The sequence below is a fragment of the Panthera leo genome, chromosome A3, assembly GCF_018350215.1.
Source record: "Panthera leo isolate Ple1 chromosome A3, P.leo_Ple1_pat1.1, whole genome shotgun sequence".
NCBI classification, from domain to species: domain Eukaryota; kingdom Metazoa; phylum Chordata; class Mammalia; order Carnivora; family Felidae; genus Panthera; species Panthera leo.
In genome coordinates, this window is record NC_056681.1 from 10,390,949 (window position 1) to 10,410,894 (window position 19,946).

Here is a 19,946-nt window from a genome sequence, read left to right on the forward strand (position 1 = left end):
TCCGAGCTGTCAGCCCAGAGCCCGACGCGGGGCTCGAAGTCACGGACCTCGAGATCATGACCTGAGCCAAAATCAGACGCTTAACCGGCTGAGCCACACGGGTGCCCCACTTTTTCTGTTTTTTGAGAGTAGCCCTCTTAATGGGTGTGAGGTATTCTTTTTTTGCTTTTCACCCCTCCGTCTTTTCCAGGGCTTTACACAGAGCAGGTGCCCAGTAGCCCCTTGTTGACTGAGCAAGAATTTTCTTTGGTACCAACAGCTCTTGTAAAGCACAGTGTAGCAAAACAGGTGTGGGAAACCAGTTTGGGAAACACTGGGTGGCCACAGATAAACAGGCATCTTCACAGCAGACTCTGTCAGGGTGTCTTGGGATATGGCGACTCCTAAGCTTCTTGAATAGAAACATTTTCTTCCTTCTTCCACCTGCCCTGTAATTTTGAGAGCCTGTTTGCTGTCTGAGAGCAACAGCTGCTTTTGAAAACTAGTGGGTGCCTCCCGAAATCTTCTTTAATTACGAACTTTTCAAAAAAATTTTTTTATTTTACATTTATTTATCTTTGAGAGACAGAGAGAGACAGAGCACAAGTGGGGGAGGGGCAGAGAGAGAAGGAGACACAGAATCAGAATCAGGTTCCGAGCTCCGAGCCGTCCGCACAGGGCCCGACGCGGGGCTCGAACCCACAGGCCGCGAGATCACGACCTGAGCTGAAGTCGGACGCTCAACCGACTGAGCCACCCAGGCGCCCCACGAACTTTGTTTTTAACTCCAAAACGTTACCTTTGTTGAACAGGACCTTCTTCAGATCCGATCCTATGTTTACGCAGAAGAACCCAATATCGACATTCACAACTTTGTGGGAACTTTTACCAGAGTAAGTAAGCCTCGCTCACCGAGGAATCCTGCCTTTATAGAGTTGTGCTGGTAACAGACCTGAAGAGGTGTTGACGGGTCTTTGTTAGGGAGCAGCTTTGCTCGGGGTGGGGGTGAAGTTCCCTTAAGAAGCACCCCCCTCCCCCACCCTGGCCTTGAAAGCTGACATAGTGTTTCTCAGTGAGGTCGGCCCAGCTGGTTTTCCTTCCAGCCTCTGACCAGCTAGAATTACCTGACAACTTGGAGCCGAGCATTGTTACGATCAATGTGAAAGCTCTGCACGCGCTCTTTTCTGTCCCCTTCGGATGCATCCGTGACCCCTTCCACTCGCACAAGCCCCGTCTGCCTCCGTTACAAGTTTTAAGCCACGTCCCGACTTTTCAGAATAGAAATTAAATTTGGGCTGAAATGCTGTGAAGAATCTGGGACAGGAGATTTGTAGACTCCAAATTAAATCCATGGTCTCCTTCTGGAAGCTGTAGGGCTGGCCAGCAGAGGGCTGTTTCTGTTCGATTGGCTTCTGCATTCTATTGCTAGCCTTGTACGACATTTCTTCAGTGTTAGGAGCCTGTCCGGCTTCAGTCACAAACCACCCTTTTCACCTATCACCGTGGGATGAAAACGCCCAGGAGGGTGGCTTGTGAGCTCGGCCCTTCTCTCCTGGCTGAGCTGCAGGCATCCGAATAGGGGTCCTCCTCACTTCCTGTCTTGGGAGGAGCCAGCTGGAAACAGCCTGTGCATTCTGCCCAAACCTTGGTGGATAAATGCGTGTCCATTGGCCTTTTCCAGGAGGACAGCGACCCTCCGATCAGCGAGAGCTTGAGCATAGAGAACACTCTCTGGGCCGGCACTGTCATCGCGTCGGGTAAGGGCGCCCTTGTTGAGGAATGTGTTAGCAATTTGAAAAGGAAAGAAAATCCTTTTGTATAATTAGAATAATCATCTGTCAGTTGGGAAAATTAGTCGTCGGTCAGATGGTGTTTTCCACTTGCTCGCGCCCCTCCAGGGAATCAAACTGACGTCTAATTGGCCCTCGGACACTTGCGGACGTCTGTGAGAATCTGCTGTGCCAGTGGACTTCTCTGCAGCGTCCGCTCTGGGAATAGCCCTTAATTGCCTCCCGAGATTGACATTTTAATCTGTACCAGAAATTGGGGCAGCCTGGGCGTTCTGGCCGGAAGTTGTGTCCGTGGGGGTGCCGGGCTGGTCCCGCCCGTCCAGGGGCCCTGGTGCCCAGGCAAAGGCCGTGGGCCTGAGTTGGAGCCTTGGTGTCGAAAACACCAAGATGCCGTGGAGATTGGTGCCTTTTAGTTTTGTGAACACTGGGATGAAACTGGGCAGAAGGGGCTCCAGGGGCTGAGGTGTCTGCGGTGGCCGCAGTTGACCTTAGTGGGGTGCCTCTGACCTGTCGGGCACTTTGTTGAGCCCTTTGTGTGCATTACACATTTCACTTAACCCTCCCAACGTTACCATGAGGGAAGGTGCCGGTGTCATTCCCGTTCTGCAGATGAGGAAACCACGGCTCGGTGACGTTAGTAAGTTGCCCAAGGTCACACCGCAGGTAAAAAGCAAAGTGGAGGCTTGAACCCAGGCACTTTGCTCCAGAAGCAGAACTTACAGTACAGCTGTCCTTAGTGTATTACGTATGTTACGTAATAGTGTCCCCTGTTATTAACATATGATTATACTGCTGGCAACTTTCTGTCTTTGCTGTTTGTTGGAGGTTCGCTTTTTCCCTCTTCACGCACGTGTCCCTCCCGCCAGCCTGTTTTCTTCCCTTTGATGCTGCTTTGTGGCTCTTCAGTACAGCAGATGCTTGGTCAGGGTCCTCTGCGACAAGGCCTGTGGATGACGAGCACAGACCAGCACAGAGTACACACGGGGCTGCGAGTTCACCCTCCGCAGGGGCTCCGCTTAACGCAAACGGGCAGAGTTGAGCGCTCCCTTGAGGTCCTCCCACCTTTTCCTTTTCCGCTGCCTGCCCGTATTGACAGCGTGATCCGAGATGTCTCAGATCCTCCTGATGACTGACGAAGTGAGGAATGGGTCCCTGAGTTTCAGCGTGGCCACTGGGTGCTGCCGGCCATACCTTGGCCAGGCCCGAAGCCACGCCCACACCCGAGGCCATGCCTGCATCCCCGCCCACACCCGTGGCCACGCCCACCAGGCCCTGCAGGAGCCCCTTCCCTTTCAGACTCTGCCCTCCGGCCTCTCCCCTCCCGCTTGTCCACCGCGTCTCTCAGAACTGGTTTACTCTTCCTTCCCAGTTGTTCTCTACTTTGAAGTCACGTATTAACAAGTAATTATTTTTTTATTTTAAAAGTTTAATTAATTTAATTAACTTTAGAGAGCCAGTGCGAGTGGGCGGGAGGGACAGAGGGGAGGGGGAGAGAGAGTCTTCAACAAGCTCCAGGCTCAGCCCAGAGCCCAACCCGGGGCTTGATCCCACGATCTGAGCTGAAATCAAGAGTTGGTCACTCAATTGACTGAGCCACCCAGGCGCCCCTAACATTGCGGTAATAAATACACGTTCACACGTCTATCTGGTTTTTATTCTGGTGATTTTCTTCTCTCCTTCCTGCTTTCCTTCTTTCCATGCAGAAAAAAAAAAAAAAAAAAAAGGAGACTCCACACTCTCTGTGTGAACCACGAGATCATGACCTGAGCCAAAGTCAGATGCTTAATTGAGCCACGCAGGCGCCCCTAAAGGATTTTTAAGATTTTATTTTAAGTCCAGTCTCCTCCCCAACGTGGGGCTCGAACTCACGACCCCAAGATCAAGAGTCGCGAGCTCTATACCAACTGAGCCAGCCAGGCGCCCCCAAAAGGCTTTGATCAAGCACCTCTATGTAATGCGGCCAAGGTCTGTTGCTGGACCCTGGTGCTATGGTAGCATGCCAGAAGATTCTTGTCTCCGCCCTTGTGTTTCTAGTTTACTCTAAACTTCATACAGATTATGATTTTGAGGTGGAGGGTCTGAGGTGGAAAAGGCTTCTCAGCCTTAATCTCAGAGATGAACAGCAATAAGTTTTACTTACCAGGCTCTTTTTATTTACAGTGTTTTGCTGTCATTCTCTTGTTTTGGTCTCACGGCGTTAAATGAGGATTTAATGGAATGAAGAAGAATTGAGTCTCAGAGAGGCTAAGCAACTTGCCTAAGGTCACACAGCCTAGGAGGTCCTCTCCTGGAAGGCAGAGAGTGGAAAGCAAGTTGGGACCTTGAAGAGGGGAGAAAAAAATTTCAGACCGTTTGTGAGTGGTGCTGTAGGAACAGAGAGAGCAGTGATTTCAACGATCTGGTAGCAGCACCTGCCAAGCCCTTCAGCGGGCGCAGGTTTTCGAGTGAGTCTGAGAAGCCGGACGTTTACCGTTTCTTTAGCTGGCCTCAGTTTCCCCTGCTTCTCAGTGAGTCGTTCTCTGACTGCGCTGTGGTTCCAACGCGACCGTGAAGTTACATATGAGCCACTTCCTTCCTGGTGCTCAACTCAAGAAACGGCCGTCCTTAATGACCTTGATTAGATGAGATTTTACTTCTCTGTTCTCTGTAGAGTCTAACTCCTGGGTTTTGGTCACTCTGCTCTTATCACTTGAAAGTTTAAAAAAAAAAAGAAAACTTGCCAGGCAGCATGTAGGGTCCAGTGACATTGGCCGGCATCAATCTGTAGAGGATGCAGCTGCCACGGTAACCCCGCCACCGGGCCGCTCGGCTGAGGAGTCACTGGGGTGAGACACGGAAGGGACGGCCGGGGGGGTGGGGGGGAGGCCTGGGGCCTTGGCAGAGCAGGTGGCCCGGCTGTGTCACGGAGCCCGGTTCTTCCCAGACTCTCCAGTCCGTTGTGCCGCTGCCTCCCCCGACCCCAGCCCGGCGGGTTGATCGTGGCCACCGTGCGACCCACATGCAGTCACGCCGCGCGCCCCTCGCCCCAAGGCTTGGCGGGGTCGCATGCTTGAATGTTGCAGCAGCATCTAACTGCCGTAGACGTTTCTGAAGGCTCGCGCTCAGGGGGTAGCATTTGTCCTGTCACAGATGGGGAACAGAGGGGTCACAGGGCAGCGCTGACCCCGGGACCGCGCTGCCGTGGAGGGTTAGGAAGAACTTCGTGTGAAAGCCGACCGCAGCCGTGTGACTTGGGGAAAGAAACCAGCTGGCCAAACGGGGACGCGTCTGACTCCGCAGACGGATGGCAGAGGGTGACGGTGTGGAGGGTCAGGAGAGCTGACAGCACAGGAAGTGGGGGTCGGGTGGGGGGTGGAGGGGCTCTGGTCGGAAAGTCTTGAAGGGCTTGATCCGGCCCGGGGGGGACCAGGATGAGCTGAGAGCCTGCCCCTGGCTGAAGCGAATGCCTGTGCTTCATACCTGCTGGTAGGACAGTGGCAAACGTGGACCCAGTGTCGCCACATCTTCTGATGTTCCGGGAGAAGCCAGAATTCTTAATTTCTTTTTTTTTATGTTTTTTTTTTTTTTTAATTTTTTAAACGTTTATTTATTTTTGAGACAGAGAGAGACAGAGCATGAACGGGGGAGGGTCAGAGAGAGAGGGAGACACAGAATCCGAAACAGGCTCCAGGCTCTGAGCTGTCAGCACAGAGCCCGACGCGGGGCTCGAACTCACAGACTGCGAGATCATGACCTGAGCCAAAGTCGGACGCTTAACCGACTGAGCCACCCAGGCGCCCCTCTTTTTTTTTTTTACGTTTTTATTTATGTTTCAGAGAGAGAGAGAGAGAGAGGGAAAGAACGAATGGGGGAGGGGCAGAGAGAGAGGAAACAGAATCCGAAGCAGGCTCCAGGCTCTGAGCTGTCAGCACAGAGCCCGACACGGGGCTTGAACTCGTGAACCGCAAGAGCATGACCTGAGCTGAAGTCAGACGCTTAACCGACCGAGACACGAGGCGCCCCTTAATTTTTTTTGCATGAAAACTCCTGCATTTCAAAGTTGGCAATGAATTCAGAACCTTTATTTATTTAGGTTTATTTATTTGTTTTGAGAGAGACGGAGAGGGAGGGGCAGAGAGAGAATCTCAAGCAGGCTCTGCGCTATCTGCGTAGGGCCCGAAGCAGGGCTCGAACTCCTGAACCCCAAGATCGCGACCTGAGCCGAAATCAAGAGTCGGACGCTTACCCGACTGAGCCCCCAGGCGCCCCAAATCCAAAACCTTTAAAGTGCTGTACAGACCAGCACAGGTCTGTGGTTTCTCTCTGGGTGACAGTGGCCGGCCTTTGGATCTTGTGGAGGTGGTTTTGGTCTTTAGCACAGGCGGAGGGTGGGTGGGGGGAGGCCATTTTCAGCGGCCTTGGGAGGCACCGAGGTCGGCTGGCGCCAGCGGGGACCCGTTCAGAGGCCCTAGTTGTTAGGACCCTCTCGGACCCTGGACGTCGGTGACTGAGACCCACCACCTCTGTGCAGGAGTGGGTGCAGTGGCTGCGTGGCCACCCCTAGTTTAACTGTCTCCGCGGCCGCAGGCCTGCGTCACTGGAGCCTGCCATCTGCCAGGGAGTCTCCAGGGAGCTCTCCCCGGCTTGCCATCTGCTGAGCCTTCCTGGAAGGGAACCGCATCGTGTGCATTAAGCTTGGAAGGGGGACTTCGGCGTCTCCTCCCAGGGCTTTGTCCGGGGGACACAGTCCCTGTGCTTCACCTGGGCTCGGGCCCTTCCACCAACTCTGTTTGAGGCTCTCTGAGGCTTTGCATGTCCCTCTGAGGGAGGAGAGTTCAGATGTTCCAGCAGAGACAAGGTTGCTTGTGCTCCTGGGAATCTTCCCTGAAGGTTTGGCAGGGCTGGCCCCTTCTCAGGGTTCGAGCTTCCGCTCAGGTGTCCTCAACTCAGAGGCTGCTTTGCTGACCGCCCGGCACAGACCGGCAGCCTTCTCCGGCCTCCCTTCCCGTTCTTCTGCCTGAACTTCACCATGGCACCTGCCGCTGTCCGTGACTACCTGCTTCTCGTCTGCTCCCTCGCTGTCTGTCTTCCCCACCGTGTTGAGACTTGTCACGGCATACCCTGAAAAGGGCAGACAGTGGTAAACTTTTAATCTTGCCAGTTTCACCCCAAAATAGTTGTCCCAACGTACGCTGCAGCCAACCGCATGTGCGGCAGAACCCATCTCTCCGCCTCTCGGCTGACCCTGGATGTTCTCAAGCTGTGGAATTTCTGTTGCTGTGATAGGGATTGAAATGGCTTAGTTTGCATTTCTTTGATGATTCACAAAGTTGAGCATCTTTTCTAATGTCAGCTAGCCTTTGATATTCCTCCTATAAATTGTTGACTTCTAGAAAGCTTGGTATGGGGGGGGGGGGTGAGAGGGAGCAGGGGAGTTCTCAGGAAAGAATTGTCTTGTGGACAGACATCCCTGCCCCCCCCCCCCCCCCAGTAGTCTCGTTAAGACACAGTGTCTGAAAGGAATCGGACTCAGCGGGAAGAATATGCTGTAATAAGAAGAGAGTGTATTTGAACTTCCATAATTGTTTATGAAGATAGGAATGTTCTAGGCACCTCTGGAGACCTCTGAGGGCAGAGGCACAAAGGACAGACCTCCACTCCCCCCAGGCTGCTGGGCCGCACAGACCAGCACTGAGCAGCGGACCTTATGGCAACGGTGCAAGTGCTCGGTATCTTTGCCGTGACTGTTGAGCACTTGAACCTGGCGAACGTGGAGTGAGAATGGGCGGCTGTATTTCACATACTACTTTCAATTGCATTGAAATCTAAACGGCTTCATGTGGCCACTAGCTACCATAGTGGTCACTGTGGCCATAGATCATCGTCTTTGTTAACAGCCCTTTGCATTCATTATGCTTTCCTGATTTTAGGTACCGTTGTGGGTGTTGTTCTGTACACGGGCAGAGAACTCCGGAGTGTCATGAATACCTCAAATCCTCGAAGTAAGGTGTGTATGTGGTCCTAAGATGGATCTCCTTGTCAGAACTTTTTGACTTGATGTATCTTGATGATAGGTGTTGGCTGGGTGAGGGGCTACATTTTGGCTTTTTATGTTTATTTATTTTTGAGAGAGAGAGAGAGAGAGCGAGAGAGAGCATGAGCACGGGAGGTGGAGAGAGAGGGGGACAGAGGATCCAAAGCGGACCCCACTGTGGCAGCAGAGAGCCTGATGCAGGGCTCAAACTCACGGTCTGTGAGACCGTGACCTGAGCTGAAGTCGGACGCTCAGCTGACTGAGCCACCCAGGCGCCCCCGAGGAGCTAGATTTAAAGACAGTAGGGTCGCCTGGGTTGCTCGGTCAGTTGAGCATCTGACTTCAGCTCAGGTCACGATCTCGTGGTTCGTGGGTTCGAGCCTCGCGTTGGGCTCTGTGCTGACAGCTCGGAGCCTGGAGCCCGCTTCCCGTTCTGTGTCTCCCTCTCTCTCTGCTCCTCTCCTGCTCATGCTCTTTCTCTCTCAAAAATAAATAAACATTTAAAAAAATTAAAAATCAAGATAGGAACAGCTAACAGTGTTATTTCATTTATACAGACTTACCGTCTTTTCATATACGGGTGTGTGTGTGTGTGTGTGTGTGTGTGTGTGTGTGTGTGTTTACATACCTACAGATGCGTTCATGTAACACATAAGCAGGTATGCGTACATATGTATGTGAATTCATAAAAATGTTAAAGCTTGTAAGTTAAAAGTGTTGAGCACCTACTGTGTGCTGTGTGTTCTCCATCCTTCACCCGCATCCCACTTGACCCTCACCCCAGCCTCTGAGCCCAGGCACTTCCACGGGCTCATCTGAGCCGAGCGGTGGCCTTGAGAAGCACCGCGTTCGGCCGAGCCGCACAGCGAGGAGGAGGCAGCCTCGGGTTCCCCCACCCCGCTGACGGCCGTCTGTGGCAAACGCGGTCCACGGTGCCATCTGCCCGGTGGCGGCCCCGTTGTCGCTTCTTTCCACCGTGACCTGCCCTCCCAGCCCGGCCCCTCCTCCAGTTTCAAGGAGCCAGAAAGTACAGAGCGAGTTCCTCTGTCGACACCGTGAACGAATGCCACTCACCGTCATGACCGTCCTTACGGCCGGAAGGCCGTTTGTTTGATGTTTCAGCCTTACCCTGGGCCACGTTTCTGTGAAGTTCTGGCTTTGGTGTGCCAGTTACGTTTTTTTTTTAACATACACGTTAACGTAAATACGCAGTTGGTAAGATCCTCGTGTTCAGCAGTACAGCCCTTAAACGTCAGGTGCCCCCGGTGTCTGTGCCCTGAACTCAGGCAGCGCTGGATCAGCGTGTGGTGCGGGTCTAAGAGGTGGGGGCGGAGTCATTTTACAGGCAGCAGTGGCGGATGGCAGAGGTCATGCCACACAGAGCGCCACCAAATGCAGCGGTAACCTGCTTATATGTTTGCAAGTCTCCATCTTCTTTTTTAAGTTTATTTTTGAGAGAGAGAGAGAGAGAGAGAGTCTGTGCACGAGTGGGGGAGGGGCCGAGAGAGAGAGGGAGAGAGAGAATCCCAAGCAGGCTCTGAGCTGTCAGTGCAGAGTGCAACGCGGGGCTCGATCCCTCGAACCGTGAGATCATGACCCGAGCCACAGTCAAGAGTCGGTTGCTTAACCGACTGAGCCACCCGGGTGCCCCAAGTCTAAATCTTCTTAATTGTTAAAAAAAAAAAAAAAAATTGAAATCCAAATTCTTTGAGGTTCTTTGGATGTCTGTTAGGAAGTCTAGCCCACGGGGCCTGGTGTTCTCAACCGAAGGTACGGGGGCTGATGGGTCCTACCGACTCATCAGGGTGGAGGTGTTCTTGAGTGGAGGACCAGTTCTCCGGGTAGTGGACCAGCACCCAGTAGCTCTCCTTTGTGCCTTGTCCCGCAGATTGGCCTGTTTGACCTGGAAGTGAATTGCCTCACCAAGATCCTCTTTGGTGCTTTGGTGGTGGTGTCGCTCGTCATGGTTGCCCTTCAGCACTTTGCCGGTCGTTGGTACCTACAGATCATCCGCTTCCTCCTCTTGTTCTCCAACATCATTCCCATCAGGTAAGCAGAGGACGAGCCATGACATTGTCTTCTCTTTCCTCGCGGTCCCTTTGAAGAACGATGACCGGGAACTGTCAGGGTCAAGGATGTGAGCCGCGCTCTGTGGCTGTGGCATCAGGAGGGAGGGCGCCTTCCTCCCTGAAGCATCCTTTCCTGAATCAGTCTGTGCTCGGAAGATCTTGCCTTGCCTGCTTTATGCCAGGGATACCGCTCAGAGTCCTGTCTCTTCTGCCGGCTCAAGAGGTTGGGAGTGGCTACTGGGAGTGCTGCGTTGAGACGGGTCCTGAGTCCGGGCTGAAAGGGGACCACAACAGGGAGGAACCCTGAAGGCACTGTGCCGAGGGAAACGAGCCGGTCCCCAAAGGACAAATCTGTGTGATTCTCCTCCTGTGGGCTCCCTAGAGCAGTCAAATTCAGGGAGACGGAGAGTAGATGGGTGGGTTCCAGGGGCTGGAGGAAGGGGAGAACGGGGCGTTGTTTCATGGGTATGGAATTACAGTTTGGGAAGATAAAAAGTTCTGGAGACGGATGGTGGGTGACGGTGGTACAACAGGCAGATCATACTTGATGCCGCTGAGCTGTGCACGGACTGGTTTCAGTAGTAAATTTGTTAACGTAGACTTTGCCACAAGTTAGAACAGCACATTATCAAAATACCTTGGCTCAGAGGACCAGTAATTAGGACAAAAAAAAAAAAAGGACTAAGACAACTACCGTTTCAGTATTTTAAAAGCATTTAAAGTTTTCAGTGTTCTATCTTAGTCCAAAATAGAAGCGCTTCACGAAAGTGAAAACTCGGGTGGGGAGTTATCTGAGAGCGGTGTTGACTCTTGTCAGATGTGGGGATTCAGCCGAAGACGCGCGTCTGTAGGCAGGGATTCCAGATGTTGTGGCCCAGATGCGTGTTAAGAGTCCTCGCCATCTGCCGAGACCCTGGGAGCCTCGCAGATGTGCTGTTATTAACCTGTTTGCTCTGGTCGTCTGACTAGTCTGCGTGTCAACCTGGACATGGGCAAGATCGTGTACAGCTGGGTGATTCGGAGGGACTCGAAAATCCCCGGGACCGTGGTTCGTTCCAGCACGATCCCCGAGCAGCTGGGGAGGATTTCCTACTTGCTCACAGACAAGACAGGTGAGCTGTTTCCTGGGCCTTCCCAGGCTTCTGGGTGAGGCGGGTGCCTGGATTCTCTTTCTGGAGGTGTTAGAGAATGTGCTCCTGGACCTTTGGATGAGGGCTGATTATTTGGCGACGGTGACCGTGATGGTCGTCGCCATCGTCAAGCGGCAAAGACTTACGCGGTACTAATTACGCACGGGGCGCTCTTCTGGGTGTTTAGTTAACCCTCCACCTAATCTTGTGGGCATTTTTATCCCCATTTTACAGACGAGGAAGTGAGGCACAGGGAGGTTTACTGTCTTGTCAGAAGCGCAGGGCGACAGAGCAGGCAGTCTGGCTTCAGGCCCTTATAACCACACCCCAAAATACTTTGCAGTTTAATATCAGAGTGACTGAGAGCAAGGCCGGGGGCATGGCGATACCTGGGCTTAAGCTTCATCCCTACCATTTGGCGGCCGTGGGACAAAAGAGCGTCCGTTATAAAGGTCTGGGGTGGCTCACCAAATCAGAGAGAAATTAGGTTTCAGGAGGGAGCAGAGCCAGAGAATTTCTGGGTATGTTAGCATCAGAATCCCCGGGTTAGTCTCTGTGGGACTCCATGACTGGGGTGAACTTGATTCTGTTCGTCTTCTGTCCAGGTATCTGTCTGCTCGAGGTTCAGACATAGAATAGAATCTAGTGCACGTCCTGGGCCACCATCCTGGCCGATGGAATGAGTCAGACACCCTGACCATCCCAGGGAGGGACGGTGGTCGTGTCCCCGTGGAACCCCAGGATGCCGTTTCAAAAGAAAAGGAATTAGGTTCTGGGCAGGCCAAACAACACAGAGGTCTACCCGGCTGGGGCAGTGTGGAGGCCAGCGTAAACACCTAGCAGTAAACTCTCAGGAAACGGCAGCCGTCGTCACGGTGAACGACAGCCCCAGGATGTGGGCACAGTTACTCGATTTGTCTTGTGTTTCAGGAACGCTTACCCAGAATGAGATGGTTTTCAAACGGCTCCATCTGGGCACCGTGGCCTATGGCCTCGACTCCATGGACGAAGTACAGAGCCACATTTTTAGCATTTATACCCAGGTAAATCCTTCTGTTTTGACACTTGAAACAGTTCCTTTGCATTTATTAACAGTTGTGTTGAGCTGTCGTTCGTAACACTGTCCAGTTCGCCCATTTACAGTGTGCCCTTCAGTGGTTTTTGGTTTATTTACAGTTTCGTCGTCATCACCCAGGAGAGAAATCACATCCCTGTTCGCCGTCATTCCCGCTCTCCCCCCCCGCCCCCACCTCGTCTTCCAAACCCATGGTGACCTTCGGTCCTTTGGTTTTGGACGAAATTGCAGTTGAGGGGCGCCTGGGTGGCTCAGTCGGTTGGGCGTCCGACTTCGGCTCAGGTCACGATCTCACGGTTCGTGAGTTCGAGCCCCGTGTCGGGCTCTGTGCCGACAGCTCGGGCCTGGATGGAGCCTGCTTCGGATTCTGTGTCTCCTTCTCTCTCTGCCCCTCCCCAGCTTCCACTCTGTCTCTCTCAAAAATAAATACATGTTAAAGAGAAATTAAAAAAAGAAAAAAAGAAATTGCACTTGAGACTTCCCCATCTACCTCCTTCCCAGAGTTAACCTGCTGTACGGAAACGCTTACGGCTGTTAGGAGAAACCTAAGAGAAACTTGTTTGCCCTTTACCGAGTGCCAGAAATAGCTTTGAGAGCCTCCTGGTTCGTGTCACTTCCTGGTCAGGAGCCAACGCAGCGGGAATGAGCCACCTGCTCCTGAAACAGTGTCACCCATCAGCTTCCGTGTCAACCCCGCGACCGCGTGCGGGAGAGTAGCCTGTCAGAGATGGCCTTCCGCTCTGCTGCTGCTCCCACATCTTTTCCCACCGAGTTTTTCAAAATCGATCCTTTTTTTACAGAAGGGGTATTGCTAACATTCCTTAAAAGTCACACCAGTGGCTCCCACCTCGGCTCCTCAGAATTGCTGCTGACGTTTTCAATACAAAATGGAACAAAAGCAAGGAATACCCGAGAGATTCTGATGCGTTACGATTAGGGGCGGGCTGGGCTTCTGTGTGTGTGTGTGTGTGTGTGTGTGTGTTTAATTATTAAAAAAAATTTTTAATGTTTATTTTTGAGAGAAAGAGAGAGAGACTGAGTGGGGGAGGTGCAGAGAGAGGGAGACACCAAATCCGAAGCAGGCTCCAGGCTCCGAGCTGTCAGCACAGAGCCCGATGTGGGGCTCGAACCCATGAACCGTGAGATCATGACCTGAGCCGAAGTCGGACGCTCAACCGACTGAGCCACCCGGGCGCCCCTGGGTTTCTGTGTTTTAATCTTAAAATGAGGGGGCGCCTGGCTGGCGCAGTCAGTTGAGCATCCGACTCTTGATTTTGGCTCAGGTCACGATCTCATGGTTCGTGGGTTCGAGCCCCGGGTTGGGCCCTGTGCTAACAGGGTGGATCCTGCTTGGGATTCTCTCTCTCTCTCTCTCTCTCTCTCTCTCTCTCTCTCTCTCTCTCTCTCTCTCTCCCTGTCTCTCTGCTTCTCCCCTGCTTGTGCTCACTCGCTCGCTCTCTCAAAAATAAAAAAACTTAAAAAAAAACAACAACATAAGATGACATACCAACAGATGTCTTGGTAATTCTGAGACACATCAGGGCTAAGTGCTTACCCGTGGGTACATGTTGTGGCTCTCGTTTGGAGAGGAGAAGAAAGAGGCCGGGTTTTACTTAAATTTGTCAAAATAGACGATTTTGTTGTCAGAAATCCAGTTAGAAATGTGCAGGAAGTATTTCTCTACAGGGGTTAAAGGTGGAATCCAGGAGTACTGCATGGGACAGTTCTACCGGGCATTTAATTTTCCGGGACATTCGCTGGTAGGCATGCCCGGGTTTCCAGGTTATCTCCTAAAAACGGCAGAGCAGGAGATGCAGCTGGGAAGTGGGAGTGGGTTTTAAATGGAGGACAGTTAATTTGATTTATGTAACGTTCTCCTGTACAGTCAGTGGTGAAACTCCTGTAGTTTTCTTCGAGGCTCCCCGTGTGGGCATTTGTGGCTTGTCTCCAAACGGGTCCGTGGACCATTTTCAAAGATGTACTTTAGGATTCCTGAAAAATCACGAGGACTCTGTTGGACAGGAAGGAAAGGCCACAGCCAACCCCCGTTCCTGCCCCTCTCTCTGACCTGTCTTCCTCTGTGGCACCGGTGCCCCCAGGGCTCTGTCCCAGCTCCTGTACCTCCGTCCTAGGCGGTCCCTTCCCCCCCCCCCCCGCCCCCCCCTCCCGGCTTCCATTGCTCTGCAGATACTGGTGTTCCCCCTCGCTGTCTGCACCCCAGCCCTTCTCACTCGCTAGAGCGAAATTCCGCTCTCCCTTGCTCGGCTGTCTGCAGTCTCCCTCCCGACCCCCCCCCCCCCCCCCCCCCCGCACGGTTTTCCTGCTTCTCCTCTTGCTCAGGGGCCCCCCTTGTACCGTCAGCTCCCTCTTGGGGCTGAGACTTGCAGGCCTGGCCAGGCGTGGCCTTCATGCCCACCCTCCTCCCTCCCCCCACCTCCCCCGGGCAGGGGAGCTGGCTCGGAAGGGACTCTTCCCTCTGAACCATCGGCCCCCAAATGCCTTCCGGGCCCCACCCGAGGGGGTCCACCGTGGGGGTTCTCACGCTTACCGGCGCCTGGCCGGACACCCCTGCCTCTCCAGCCCCCTTCTCAGCACCGCTGGCCGGCCGATGATTACACTGCACGGCTTCACGGTCACGGTGCGTGTCCCCCGGCAGGAGACACAGCCTGGCGCGTTTCGGTGGTGCTTTTATGAGCTTGTGGTGTTTACAGAAACCATCCCTTCTCGGGGATATTTGCGTAGCTCAGCTTTTATGGTCCGTTTTCACCTTAGCACAGATAGCACTCATAGTAAAGTGTTAAAAGGCAGAAACGACACGTCTTAACCATGAACTCTACCCCACACCCCTTCCTTAGCGGAAGCTCGTGAATTGATTTGCCCGTCCTGGCCTTGGATTTAAAATGCCTGGGTGTTGTAGGGTTAGGTTGTCTGGAGACTGGAGTGAGCTCAGAATAACAGTACCCGCCCACCTCAGCGAGGTGCGTCCTTTCTTTTCTCATGACATCTAAAAATCCTGCAGTGAGCACATAAATACTTTTGTGATGGGGTTATGGAGGCTTTCCCGGGTTTTTAAAACAGCCATAAAATTCAGCTATGTTGTGTCCCTTTCAGTAACTTTGTTAGTAAGTTTACAGAGTTGTGGAACTATAACTAAATTAGACCACTACAACCCAATTTTAGAATATACCCATCACCCGAAAAGATTCTCCTGAGCCCATTACAGTCACTCACTTAAATTTAGAGTTGGATAATGGGATTTTTGTGCCAGTGTTTCATGAAGCCCAGTATTTGGAGCAACTGGGTCAGATCACTTGGGACAGAATCTCTAAACATAAAACTTGTAACAAGTGAGCCTTCCGAACAACAGCAGTGTTTGAAAACAGCTACTATGAATCTGAAGTTTCCCCTTATTTTTCAGAACATCAGTGTCTAAATCCGTGGACCCTAAAACAGTTTGCAAGATGACCCGTGGAGTACCGAAGAAAAGTCACTCTTTATTTTCATCTGCAAAATTAAAGCAACATTTATTTTTATTTTTATCTTTTTTTTAAAGTTTATTTTTGAGAGACAGAGACAGAGTGTGCGTGGGGGAGGGGCAGAGAGAGAGAGAGAGAGAGAGAGAGAGAGAGAGAGAGAAAGAAGCAGGCTCTAGGCTCTGAGCCGTTGGCAGAGTTCTACACAGGGCTCGAACTCATGAACGGCAAGATCATGACCTGAGCCGAAGAGTGACGCTTAGCCAACTGAGCCACCCAGGCGCCCCTAGGATACATTTCGTTGCTGCAGAAGAAATAAAGAATGTAGATAGGCACGAAGAAAAAACATAGATTTACACTGCCAAACTGTTCCTCTGCTTTTGCGTGTCTGGAGGGAGGTATGTTTTGTTTCTGTGTATGTTTCTTTTTCCTTCTCAACACGAAGCCGTCATACTTTCCTAATTCTTTTTAACTAGAGCGGAGCATCAGAATTGTGTGTGAGGTTTAGAAAATCTCTCTCTGTATCTATATCTATGCTTGGGCCTTACTGCATTCTTTAGGTATAGAAGGTCCGAACATATATATTTCTTAAAATCTTTATTGGTTATTCTGAGAAGCGTTTCCAGTTAAGAACCACTGTTAGAATATCACTATCAAACTTACTTTTCTTCACACGCACACACGCACGAGCCAACTTAACTTTTTTTCACTCGTGTCAGTGATTATGATAATTTTAATGGTTTTCTAACAGGGCCGGGACTAGGGTAAGGAGACTGAGGTACGCCCCCAAGGAGCAAAACTTAATCAGATGCCGGAAAAAACCCGCAACAACCCCAAACACAGCAGTCAAGATAAATCCTATGGTGATGCGATATTTAAAAAATTCAGGCAGAAGTCCGTGATGAACACAGTTCTGCAGTTTGGAATCGATGGGATCCAGGTCTGGATTAGCACAGTGAAGTCTCCCCTCCCTCACCCTAGTCCAGGCCCTGGCTTTGTACCCCGGTTCTCAGCCCTGGCACGGTGACGTATCGGGCCGGATCGTTCTTCGTTGTGTAAGCTGTGCGTCGCGGGATGGTCAGCAGCGCCCTTGGCCTCTACCATGCAGATGTCTGTAGCACCTCCAGCTGCCTGTGTCATGCTGGAGGATGTCTGTTGAGCGGTAAACGTTGTGGTTATTCAGTCGCTTAATCATCCTGTACCTCCGTGGACCCATCTGGAAGTAGTGGGTGTGAGCCTGTCTCTGTGGGGGTGGCCCTTTGAGGTTAATGAGCTCTCAGCTTTGAGCTTTATTTGGGGAGTGAAGCAGGGCTGTCGAAACAGGAGTCCTTCCTCTTTGATGTGACTGTATTTTTACCAGTGGCGGCCCATTCCTAATATCCGTGAGTGTTACGAATGCTCGTAAGTGGTGACGTTTTCATTGCACTTCAGAAAGAAAAGGGATGCTTGTGGTGACTGAGCATTGAGTTTTTGCATTAATCTCTCCTCCGGTACAGAGACTGGAGTTCTCGCTGGGGCGCGTCCCTGCTGTGGATCGATAACGAGAAATGGAGGTCTATGGTTCATTTTCACCTCTGCGTCTCGTGTGTTGGCTGGGATATGTCGAATGACCTCGAAGCGTTATGTGGTGCGAGGTTCCCGCCCGAGGGCCGGGGCCAGGGGCCCTTGGACGTGGGGGTCTTGACTCCTCCTCTAGCTTCTGACCTCATGTGGAGCTGTGCTGTGCCCCTTCCACGAGAGGACCGGTGGTTTCTCCCCAGGGCGAAAAGAGCTGTAACCAGCCTCTGTGGATACCACATCTGTTTTTATTTTCCCCTGGTATTTTTTAAGTAAGGAGAAATGTGTGTGGGTTAAAGGGCCTGTGGGGAGGAGGCTGGAGATAAACACTGTACGACGTGAAACTCTTCCATATGGGCAACGTGAGGGTGTTTGAAGACCGGGCCCTAATACTCATGCTGGCAGAGCCCCTGGGAATTCCCAGCACCTTAACGATCTACGTGGATTGCCATTCGGTGTGTGGATGAGCCTTTTCTTTGACAATTAAAAGCCAGTTTCAGAATCGGCGATTCTAATTCCTCCTCCCTGAGACATCTTGGTTGGAAAGGGGGATGATTGTTGATTGGGGAGAGAGACAAACGAACGTGGGGACATTACACCAATCCCTGTGATGTTGGTTGGGGCCAATCAGCCTCGCCTTCTGACTTGTCAGATGGTGCCCTGGTCTGGACGCGAGGTCTTTGCAAAGACCTGAGCGGCCGTGTCTCTCTCTCTGCCTCGCTCTAGACTGGTTTCCCCTGGGATACAAAACCCCAAAGCTCTGTGCCAGCCCACATTTGAAATACTGCTGGAAGCGTGTGACTTCTGCAGACGTGACATCAGATTGCTGGTAAAATCCAGAGGTGTGCGAAGGATGCCCTTCGCTCGTCCTCTCCTTCAAACCCGCTATCTGCAAACCTTGCCGGCCAAAGCGATGGCTTGGTCAGAGGTCTTGCTGTTGCCCTGATGTTAGATAATAATTTGGCCCAGGTGCTGAGGAATGTGGGCAAAATGAAGACACGCGTCTGTGGCTAGAACATAAATTACAGAGCTCAGAGAGAACGTTCTGGATTTGGTCTTTCCAGCGGAGAGGACCTTTCTGTAAATCTTCAGTCCTTGTTATAATTTTAGAGGTAAATTCTTTATAATTAAAAGCACTTGGCAAATAATGATTCATTTAAACTGGAGTTCTGATTCATTACCCTAATTATCGTAACCATGCAGTGCCCTTTGGCCTGGAAGTGAAACTCGTGTCCTCTTGGCACCAAAGGTTAACAGAGCAGGAAGCCGGAGCACTGTGTGTGCCTGTATGACCAGAATAATTTAGTAATTGTCTAATTACCTGAGGAGTCTAATGCCACTGCTAAAAATAGTATTAAAAAATTAAATGAAAGTCGTTTTCTTCTCATCTGTTCTCTATTTTGGGCAACCACATGTTCACGGGTAGAAGACGGGATTCATTCTAAAAGATCGGGTCCCTTCTCTTCTGCTGGATGAAATACGTTTCTAATGGACCGTGGGCTCCAGTCGCTCCCGAAACTTCTCTGACTTCCGGGGCTCAGCCGTGGAGCAAGACTATGTTGCAGGGGTTCTTTTCATCCCAAACTGTGATGTAAAACCCAGAACTGCTGTCGGCCAATTTGATATTTATTTCTTCCTGGAAATAGAAAAAAAAAAAAATCCTGTCTGGGCAAGATGTGCCACCGTCCCCTTAGCAACACAAAGTTGTTCATTTGCTCCTCAAATACCGGTGCGTGCCAGGCACTGCCGTGGGCCCTAGGATTGTGGTGACAGATAACACACACATGGACAAGTTCTGTTCTCATGGCTTAACGGGAGAGTCGTCAGGTCAACAAGTCGGTTTTAGCCGGAACACGACATCCCGCATTGCAGTGTGGAAGCATGACTTCTGGCAGGAAGATAAGCTGGGGCTCTTGCGGAGGGCCTCTCTGAGGATGCAGCATTTGAATCGAGACCTTCAGTGATGAGATGGAGTGAGCCAGCCCTGCTGAGATCTGGGAAATGATGTGCCCGGCAGAGGGCAAGGCAGGTGCAAAGGCCCTGAGGCAGGAAGGAGCGTGGCAGTGTTCAGAGAACAGGAAGGCCAGTGTGGCTGGAGCAGAGAGGAGGATGAGGAACGTGGCAAGAAGGGAGGTTACAGAGGTGGGCAGGGGCTGACCAGGTAGGCTCCATGGACCACGGGAGGGCATCTGAGGTCTGTAGAATACGGAGCACAGGACATCCCCTGCAATAGAGAATCATCCTCCCCACGTGTTGGTAGCGCCCAGTTTGAGAAGCCCTGACCTCACTGGCCTCGCCTGCAGCGCAGTGGGGGCTTCGCTCTGTCAGAGGCCCTGATGCCACCGAAAGGAAGATGGATTGACTTGTTCACGGGTAGAATGACCCGCATCCCCTGAATTGTAATTTTTCCTCCGTTTTGCTGTAAATGATTGGGCTCCTGAAAATTACTTGCCGTTGAGCGCGGTGCCACTGCAGATGTCGTCTGAGCGCTGTGCATTGAAGCCACGCGAAGAAAAGCAGTGTCTCCACGTGGTTGCTCTTCCACACATTCTAGACCCTTCTGTGTCTCCAGTCATCCTCCTTGTTCTTTTGTCTTTCCTGTAGCAATCCCAGGACCCGCCTGCTCAGAAGGGCCCCACGCTCACCACCAAGGTGCGGCGGACCATGAGTAGCCGTGTGCACGAGGCCGTGAAGGCCATCGCCCTCTGCCACAACGTGACTCCCGTGTACGAGTCCAACGGCGTGACCGACCAGGCCGAGGCTGAGAAGCGCTATGAAGACTCCTGCCGCGTGTACCAGGCCTCCAGCCCGGACGAGGTAAGCCGCCGGCAGGCGTGGCGAGGCGCCGAGAGATGCCGTG

At 52.1% G+C, this 19,946-nt stretch overlaps 1 protein-coding gene across 3 annotated transcripts in view; it reads left to right on the plus strand.

Moving 5' to 3' along the window:
- Positions 1–19,946, plus strand: part of ATP9A (ATPase phospholipid transporting 9A (putative)) — a 129,274-nt gene that overhangs the window by 58,585 nt on the left and 50,743 nt on the right. For all 3 annotated transcript variants that reach the window (XM_042930649.1, XM_042930651.1, XM_042930650.1), the window contains 7 exons: positions 792–872; positions 1,661–1,736; positions 7,679–7,755; positions 9,671–9,831; positions 10,821–10,963; positions 11,912–12,024; positions 19,691–19,903. In XM_042930649.1, coding sequence (XP_042786583.1) covers positions 792–872; positions 1,661–1,736; positions 7,679–7,755; positions 9,671–9,831; positions 10,821–10,963; positions 11,912–12,024; positions 19,691–19,903 — 864 coding nt within the window. The remainder of the gene's footprint in view (positions 1–791; positions 873–1,660; positions 1,737–7,678; positions 7,756–9,670; positions 9,832–10,820; positions 10,964–11,911; positions 12,025–19,690; positions 19,904–19,946) is intronic.